This window comes from Jatropha curcas, chromosome 7, assembly GCF_041381405.1.
Source record: "Jatropha curcas cultivar XTBG-Jc1 chromosome 7, XTBG_Jcur_1.0, whole genome shotgun sequence".
Classification (NCBI taxonomy): domain Eukaryota; kingdom Viridiplantae; phylum Streptophyta; class Magnoliopsida; order Malpighiales; family Euphorbiaceae; genus Jatropha; species Jatropha curcas.
Window position 1 is genome coordinate 21,517,292 of NC_143157.1, and position 9,695 is coordinate 21,526,986.

A 9,695-nucleotide genomic window follows, 5' to 3' on the forward strand; every position below is an offset into this window, starting at 1 on the left:
AGTCGCCAAATTGTGAACCCCTTTCCCCAAATGTCATAGGCATGTGATGCATATGATGAATGAGAAGAAATACACGTGATGTGTGTGAGTCGCCACCTTGTTTAATTATTTAAGGGTAAACTAGGAAAAAACCCTAAGTGACTCCATTTTTAATTAACCTAGTTACTAGATTAATTATCCCAATGATTAAGGCACAATCTACGAACCCGAGGTGGATCCCGAGACCATGTCATGCTGATTGACTAACCAAAAAGAGTGAATGCTTTGCAAGGTGAATGATGTAATTGGACCAAATGAAATGTTTATGTGATTTTGATGATTTCGACTTGCCACCCGGGGTGAAATCCCGAACGTGCCTACGTACTTCCGTTTGAATGGAAGATCAAAGTCAACGTAGTTCGATAGGCCTTCTTTGAAGGGCTTTGAAGAGGTATGCTTAATGCATGAGTGTGTATGCTTTGTGCATGAGTGTGTATGCTTTGTGCATGAGTGTGTATGCTTTGTGCATTTTGTGTGTATGCTTTGTGCATAAGTGTGTATGCTTTGTGCATGATTGTGTGTATGCTTCGTGCATGAGTGTGTGTATGCTTTGTGCATTTTGTTTAGGCATTTCGCCAAAGATTGATTGATTTTTAGGCATGTTGCCAAAAATGTTGATTTTAATGGCTTTTAGCCAAAATGATTTGATTTAGGCAATTGTTGCCAAAATGTGCGAATTAGGCGATTGTTGCCAAAATGGTTGATTTTACGGTTTTAAGCCGAAAATGTTGATTTTAAGGCATTTTGCCAAAAGATTGATTTTAAGCGATTTGTTGCTGAAAATGGTTGATTTTAGGCCTTTAGCCAAAAGGTGTTGTTTTAGGCAATTAGTTTGCCAAAAATGTGCGATTTAGGCGATTGTCGCCAAAATGGTTGATTTTAAGGCCTTTGGCCAAAATGTGTTGTTTTAGGCAATTAGTTTGCCAAAATGTGCGATTTGGGCTTTAATGCCACGATTATCGATTAATCGGGCGTTCGAGCTTAATCACAATTTATTGTCGAGACGTGATTGATTAAGGCTTTTAGCCACAATTATTGATTAATTGGACTTAAGCCGGATTTGTTCGAAATAAGGCAATTGAACCGTAGTTATTGATTAACTAGGCTCTTTTAGCCAATATTGTCGGATTTAAACTTTAATACCACGATTATTGATTAACCGGGCATTTAAGCTTAATCAAATTAATTAAGGCAGTTTATTTACCAAAAATAATGACGTGGATGCATTTATGCAATTGTAGAATTATTAAGAGTAGAAGAGAAATATGCATGAAGTGCTAAAATTAAATAGGCAGAGTTTCGTTTACGTACCTGATTTAATCATTGACCACTTCTTAACTCCAGGTTAAGCTCCTCGTTTAGGTATATTAATTAATTTTTAATTTTATTTAATTTTAGTGATCAAATATCACAATAAAAATGCAATAAAAATTAAATTAAAATGCAAAAAGCGGTAAAGAAAACGCAAGGAGCGTGAGAGGGAGAAGGATTCGTCCGTCAAAACAGACAAGGCGCACCAGAAAATGGCTGAAAATGGTCTATTTATAGGCCATTTTCGGGCCCCGGGCTGCAGGTGCCACCGGGAGGGCGGCAGCTGCCGCCCAAGGGGGCTGGGCGGCAGCTGCCGCCCAGTCGGTGGGGCGGCAGGCCCCGCCTGGTCTGGGCGGCAGGTGTCGCCCAAGCTGGGCGGCAGGTGCCGCCCAGGGGCGTGGGGGGGCCAGGCCCCGCCTGCGCTGGGCGACAGGCCCCGCGCGTGCTAAATAATTAAAAATATTTAATTAGGGGATTTGTGGGGATGTATGAGATTTTCTAGATTATTTAGGGGATTATGTAAATAATTAAAAATATTTATATCATATTATATCAATAATATTAATGTCCAAATATTAATATTATCAGGACCTAATTATGTAAATTTTGAATAAATATAGAATATTTTAGACTTTACATAAAATGACAATATTATACATTGTGGAATATTTCTCGTTTGACAAGCACAGCTATAATTTCTATGACTAGATAGTGACTTCAGTGTAAATAACACGGAAATTGAATAAACAAATATAATTACTTTGTACATTAAAGTCATTTTATATTCCCTTTCATTTCCAACTCCTTAATTTCTTATATTTATGTTACTGCCCTTTCATTTATGCCGTTTAAACTTGATCCCAACATCCTTTTGTCCATTTTAAGGTTGCAGCCTTTTATAATCTTACTTTAGTCACATGATCCCACGTTATGGGCATTAATCTTATAGGTTCCAACTTCCAACTTTCGACTTCCCTCTACACGAAAAGGAAACTAATGTATGTAATAATGCCACCTCTTCATTATTATATTAGCATGAATTATTATTTTACATTACCGTACTACATATACTCATCAAATGATGCCAAATATATATCATAAAACCCAGAAGAAGTCAAGGTGGCAACTAGCAAGCCCACTATGTTTGAAACAGTGTGATAATTAATAATAAAACATATCATGTTATCATAAAAATTGAAAACAATTATTGTATAATTTAAAAACAATTATTTAATTACTACTTATTTAATACAGTAATATAAAAATTGGCATTATCCTTAAGGACATTGACAACATCATAATTTTTCTTAGAATCTTCTAGAGTTAATAAAATCTTAATATAATTAAGAGATCCACTAAAATATATTCTGAAGAACAACATAATACATTAATCAAAATATGATGAATAAAATTTTTGTACATAAAATACGTTTTTTAGCTGTCTCTTTACATATTTTTGGTCATCTACAAAACAACTATGAAGAAATAAAATATAATAAATGTATGTCAAGAAAATCATCAAAGCAAAATTCTAAAATAACTTATCTTCCTTTTTTGCTTTGTACTATAATTTTAAAATGTCATCTGGAATAAGAATTATATTGCAAACAACTTCATCAAAAGAAATTTGCATTCTTTATTGCAAATACAACATATATAGAATCATCAACTGCAATAACATTCTGACTCCATGACATCTATCAAATATAAAACCATCCAAAGAAGTTATCTATGTCATAATCTTTGATATTTCTATATACATAGATAAAAAAAACTAACCTTTAGTAAAATAAAATACTTATATATGTGGACTGATAATATTAATATTTAAACATTAATATTATTAATATAATTTATCTTTGAAATGGGAGGAGTTAGCTCTAGCCTGCATATTGATCAGTTTAGTTATCAATAAACTTAATTTTTTTTTAAAAAAAAATCCATCCAACAACTTAATTTAGAATTTATAATTCTAATATTTATCATTCTATAATTCAAATTACTACCAAGTGGCAAATTACGTTACTCAGACTTTGCATCCATATAAGACAAACTACTCTCCTTATATATATATTATTATATAGATATTATGTGGAAAGTGTTGGGATTTGAAGATATAAGAATATGAGTGAAAGTGGAAAAACATGTAGAGGAAGGATAATGGAGAGTAAAGAGTTAGGATTAGAAGCTAATTCTTTCGGTGATCAACTTTTGTGAAAGTGTAACTTTAAATAGGATGAAGAGTTTATTCGACTAAAAAAATTCATGAACAGGAAACAAAAAAAATTAGATCTGGCCAATTTGTTGATACTAACATTTTTCGAAACTAAATTTAAAAAAATTAAGAAGAACTAGATTTTTTTTTTTTGGAAAAAAAGTTACGTTGCTTTTTTTTCGGATATAAAAGAAATAAAATTAATTTTTCTCTATAAATTTATTTTTATATTTTTTTATTTTCTTTCTAATTTGAAGAGAAAATTATCAGAATTATTTTCCGTTATATTCATTTCTTATTTTCAAATAAAATAGCTTTTGCTTATTAATATTAGTTTAGTTTTCTTTTCTTTTTTCTTCTCTTCCTATATGGCATTATATGAAAATATAAAATAACTTATCCGCTTACAATTGTGCTAAATAATTGTTTTCCTTACACTTAGCAATTTGAGAGACTTACACTTGGCTGTCATTTAAAATAATTTATTTACTTATTTATATATATATATATATATATATATATATATATATATATATATATATTATCTCACGTCAAATTCACAATAGTAATCTATTATTTATTTATTTGTTTTACTAAATTTTTACGGTGCTTGCATTTACTTTACCACTAGTCTTAAAGACGCCAATTTGGAAATATATCAATATTTAATATAGTCTTTAGTTTTGATCTTATTGATAATTAATTAATAATTATTTTTGTTACACTTAGCAATTTAAAAGACTTACACTTGGCTGTCATTTAAAATAATTTATCTACTTATATATATATATATATGTGTGTATATATATATATATAATCTCACGTCAAATTCACAATAGGAATCTATTATTTATTTGTGTTTTAGTAAATTTTTACAATGCTTACGTTTACTTTACGACTAGTCTTAAAGACGCCAATTTGGAAATATATCAATATTGTAGTTTTGATCTTACTAATAATTAATTAATAATGAAATATATAATGTTATTAATAATAAAATATATCATGTTTTTCCTCAATACTAGTCAAACTGCGAATTACTATGGATTACTATGGACTTGGTCTAATTCAGCATTATTATATATTATCAACAGTAAATTTGAATTGAAAAATGACAAAAATATATTGCTCATGTGGTCCAAAATTTTGACTCTGAAAAAAAAAATTATACTCAAGTTTACTCATACTCATAAAAGGCATTAAAATTACATACTAGCTTTATATGTTTTTTTAGCATATTTAAAAAAATAAACTTTTACAATTTTATAAAGTAAAAGTTTCAATATTCTAATCAAGCAAAAGATAATGAATTTATTGAAAAAAATATTTTTCAAGTTTTTAAATATTTTCGATAAATCAAATAGAGATTATGGCTGTATTTGGCAATAGCTTTTAAAGTTGGTTTTAGTGTTTTAACTAAATACTGTTTTTTATAATGTTCGGTAACATGGCGTTTGAACTCGTTTTTAAAGATTAAGGTAGCTTTTTATAAAAAGTTAACACTGTTTTTATAGTGTTTGATAACATGTCATTTGAACTAGCTTTTAGAAGTTAGGGTAATCTTTTATAAAAAATTTAGTGTTTTGACTAAATACTGTTTTTTATATTGTTCGGTATATAGCGTTTGAACTCGTTTTTAGATGTTAAGATAACGTTTATAAAAAGTTAACACTGTTTTTATATTGTTCGGTAAAATAACATTTAAATTAACTTTTAAAAGTTAAGGTAATATTTTATAAAAAAATTAAAAAGTTAAGTGAAGTCACGTAACGTTTAGATTTTAACATTTTATGAAAAGTTATTCAAACAGCTAACAGCTACTCAAAAGGAGATTTACATCAAATTGTGTAAAATTTATTATTCTAATAATTTGATATGTCTTCTCCCTTTCTCTCCCTTGGTATATATTTTAATAACCGCTAAATCATTCAAAAAAACACCGAACTTTGTGAATAGTTTTAATTGTATCATAAATTCGATTTTCTTCTTTTCGTATCCTGAACTTCAAAGTAGTTACAATAACACCCTAATTTCAAATTTTACCCAATTTAATGAATAAAAATATTATTTTCGTTGGACATATACTCTACCTCATGGTCAGATTAACTAAAAACTTACTGTTTAATAATATTCTAACTAATAATTAGGAATTTAAATTCATAAACAATCAAGTAAAATAATAAATTTTAGTTAGTTATAAGTATAGAATATTAGTTTAGGTTCTTGTTTTGTATTTTTTAAGCATGAAATTTTAGTTAGGGTTTATTAAAATTATACTTAAGTTAGATTTCTTATAAAAATATTTTTTATTCATTACAGTGTCATTTTATTTTAGAAAATCATTACTTGTTGTCAATGTTATATAAATAAATAAATAAATAAGAAGTATTTTATTTTTAAGATGAATATATTTTTATTTTAATATTTATATAAATAAACATAAATATTTATTATAAAAATAACAATTTTTATTCATTAAATTGGGTAGAATTTGAAATTAGGGTGTTGTTGTAACTAAAGTTGAAATTTAGGGTACTAGGAGAAAAAAATTGGATTTAAGATACAATTAAAATTAGCAACAAAATTTGGGATTTTTTTTTAATGATTTAGCCTTTTAATAACATTGTAGAATTTGGAATGAGTTTCCCTATTATGTTTTCTCAATTGAAAATGACTGTTCAAAGACGGCCTTTTGTATTGTGAATTCTTGTTTTTTCTCTCTCTTTTTGGGTATATATATTGAAAGTGATATACATAAATGGAGAAATTGCCATTCAAAGACGGCCCAAGTCCCACAAATCAAACGAGCATTTCCACGAACCTCTAATTTTAAATTCATTAATTCAAACATATACTTTTAAAAAGAAGAACAAACTTTGATTAAAGAATTGAATTATCCCAGAAATAAAATTTGATATATTATAAAAAAAACAATTATTGAGTACAAAAAATTAACATTTGCATATGGTCAAATATATAAATATAGTCATCATGCATGACTCATTCTATATGATAAAAAATAATATATATATATATAGACAAATATAATACTAGCTCTATCCTTATAAATATGCAGTTATGTTTGAACCACTCACCATCAGCTCTTTCTCATCATGGAACACCAAGTCCTCTCATTTCCAGTTCTTTTGAGTTTCCTTATTTTTCTTGTCTTATTAAAGTTATCCAAGAAATTATACAAACATGATTCAAACCCTCCACCCGGACCATGGAGATTACCTATCTTAGGTAACATTCTCCAGCTCGCCGGTGACCTCCCTCATCACCGGTTAGCAGAGTTGGCCAAAACCTATGGACCGGTAATGGGTATTAAACTGGGTCAAATTCCCTTTCTTGTGGTTTCTTCAAGGGAAGCAGCCAAAGAAGTAATGAAAAGCCTAGATCCCATTTTCGCCGAACGAGCGACTATCCTTGTAAATGAAATAGTGAACTATAACCGTAACGGCATGGTTTTTGGGTCATACGGAGATCACTGGAGGCAAATGAGAAAATTCTGCACGTTGGAGTTACTTAGCGTAAAACGAGTACGGTCGTTTCAATCAGTAAGAGAAGAAGAAATGGCAGATTTTGTAAAATTTCTGCGTTCAAAAGAAGGAAGTTCTGTTAATCTTACTCATACTATATTTTCTTTTACAAATTCTATAATTGCAAGAAACGCTGTTGGTCATAAAAGCAAAAATCAAGAAACGTTGTTAAGATGTATTGATGGTATAATTATTACGGGAGGTGTTAATATAGCTGATGTCTTCCCTTCCTTAAAATGGCTTCCTTCAGTCAAAAGGGAAAAGTCTAGAATTATGAAATTGCATCGTGAGACAGACGAGATCCTTGAAGATATCTTACAAGAGCATAAAGCTAAAAGGCATACAGCGGTTTCCAAGAATGGCAATCAGAGGAAAGCTGATAATTTTCTTGATGTTCTTCTCGATCTTCAAGAAAGTGAAGATCTTGATCTTCCCTTAACTGATGTCAACATCAAAGCAGCAATCATGGTAATATACTCCTCTTTTTGAGACTTTAATTAGGCTCTTTTTGAGATTTCAAGTTTCTACCGGTGATTTTATACCTTTCGATATGACTTTAAAACTCACAAATTAAAAATTTTTATCAATTGCAGGATGTTTTTATCGGTGGAAGTGACACATCCTCAAAAACTACAGAATGGGCAATGGCAGAGTTGATGAGGAAACCGGAAATAATGAAAAAAGCACAAGAAGAATTGCGGAGTGTCTTTGGTGAAAAAGGTTACATTGAGGAAGCAAAACTTCAGGAATTAAAATGGTTGAAGTTAATTATTAAAGAAACAATGAGACTACATCCTGTACTTTCAGTACTTCCAAGGGTTTGTAGGGAAAAGACTAAAGTTAGTGGATACGATGTTTATCCTGATACTCGAGTTCTGGTCAATGTATGGGCACTTGGAAGAGATCCTACAGTTTGGAGTGAACCTGAGAAATTCAATCCGGAGAGATTTATTGATAGTTCAATCGATTATTTGGGTAATCATTTTGAATATCTTCCATTTGGTGCAGGAAAAAGAGTATGCCCTGGAATTGCGTTAGGTATGGTTCATATGGAAAATTTCCTTGCAAATTTGCTCTTTCATTTTGACTGGAAATTTCCTAAAGGAATAACTGCAGAGAATCTTGACATGACCGATGCTTTTGGAGGAGTTATGAAGAGAAAAGTTGACCTTGAACTGATTCCCATTCCATACCATCCTTAATTTCTATATCTTATCTCAAGATTAGATGTAATAGTTTGTTGCATGCCAGATAATCCATGTAGGGGGTAGTTTTAGAAGATATGATACTTTTGTTGGATTTACTTTTTACTTTGGAATGTAACAAAAATAAACTGTTGTTGGGTGTAAAAATTGAATTATGTCAACGAAATAATGATAAGTTTCCATCTTTTTATTTCTTATCTTTTTTTTAGAGTAATATTTCTTTTCTTTTTAGGGATATAATTGAGTAATAAACTATTATGCACATTAAATATTTTTATCTATAATCTTAAAGATATTATGATAATATTTTAAAATATATAATTTTAATTAAGAAAAATTTTAAAATTTAAATTATTTTTAATTTCATATTTGTTAATTTTGTTGAAACTTGTTTAAATTAAAAAAACATCTATTTCAAATTCAAAACATTAAACTAATTATATAAAAATTAATTTCTATAATAAAATTGAAAGAAAAGAAAATATATATTAAAAATTATTAATTTAATTTATTTTTAAATTAATAAATTTTCTTAGACGATATTAAAAATAATAAAATAAATAAAATAAAATGGATAATAAAAATTCAATCATAGACGTATATAAATCATTCTTAATGATAATTTCATATAAATCACTTTTAATAGAAATTTCAGAGAAAATAAATTGGGAAAATTCTGGAAGATATTTTCATTGAATGAGAAATGAATCTGTTTACACGTATATAAGCTTTACAACTTTATTTCGTTATAGCTTCTAGAACAAGTTGTTTTTCATCTCTAATTGACTTTCCAGCTAGGATTTCTAGTCTAACTAACTGAGAATAATAAACGCACACTAACATGATCCGTACCCTATCATTTAATTTGGTTTTGTGTTTTCTAAAGCTCTCCATTTTTGTGTCTAAACTCTGTGTCTTGCTATCTGTTAATACCCTCTTCCCACCCCCACCCCCCCAACAAGCTGGAGAATGGATATTATACATTCCCAGTTTGAATATCATAGACCGAAAGTAGGATATGGGGAGAGGTTTGGTGTAGATATCTGCCAACTGAGCATGAGATAGAATTGGTAAGAGATGGATGAGACCAGATTTGACTTTTTTACGAACAATGTGACAATCTAATTCAATGTGTTTCGTGCGTTCGTGAAAAGTTGGGGATGATCGATCTTCAGATCATTCAATAGGTAAGAAAGCCATTGGATCTCACACGTTGTCGTAGTAAGGGCTCGATACTCTGCTTCAGAGGAGGATCAAGACACAATCTGTTGCTTTTTAGATTTCCAGCTAATAAGTGAGTCACCAAGATACACTCCATATCCTATAACCATTCTTCTAGTGTCAAGGCATCTAGCCCCGTTAGAATTGCTGAAAGCCTTGAGT

At 29.6% G+C, this 9,695-nt stretch overlaps 1 protein-coding gene across 1 annotated transcript; it reads left to right on the forward strand.

Annotated features, from left to right (window-relative positions):
- Positions 1-6,646: 6,646 nt before the first annotated feature.
- LOC105645474 (cytochrome P450 726A27) lies at positions 6,647-8,506 on the forward strand. The gene is made up of 2 exons (XM_089723735.1): positions 6,647-7,575; positions 7,701-8,506. The coding sequence occupies exons 1-2, from the start codon at positions 6,679-6,681 to the stop codon at positions 8,307-8,309; spliced, it is 1,506 nt and encodes a 501-aa protein (XP_089579861.1). The 5' UTR covers positions 6,647-6,678; the 3' UTR covers positions 8,310-8,506.
- Positions 8,507-9,695: the final 1,189 nt, after the last annotated feature.

What these genes read in the sequence shown, in the direction of transcription:
- LOC105645474 (XM_089723735.1), top strand. Translation starts at nt 6,679, where the DNA reads ATGGAACACCAAGTCCTCTCATTTCCAGTTCTTTTGAGTTTCCTTATT. An exon ending in ACATCAAAGCAGCAATCATG is followed by an intron (nt 7,576 to 7,700) that starts GTAATATACTCC and finishes TATCAATTGCAG; the next exon opens with GATGTTTTTATCGGTGGAAG.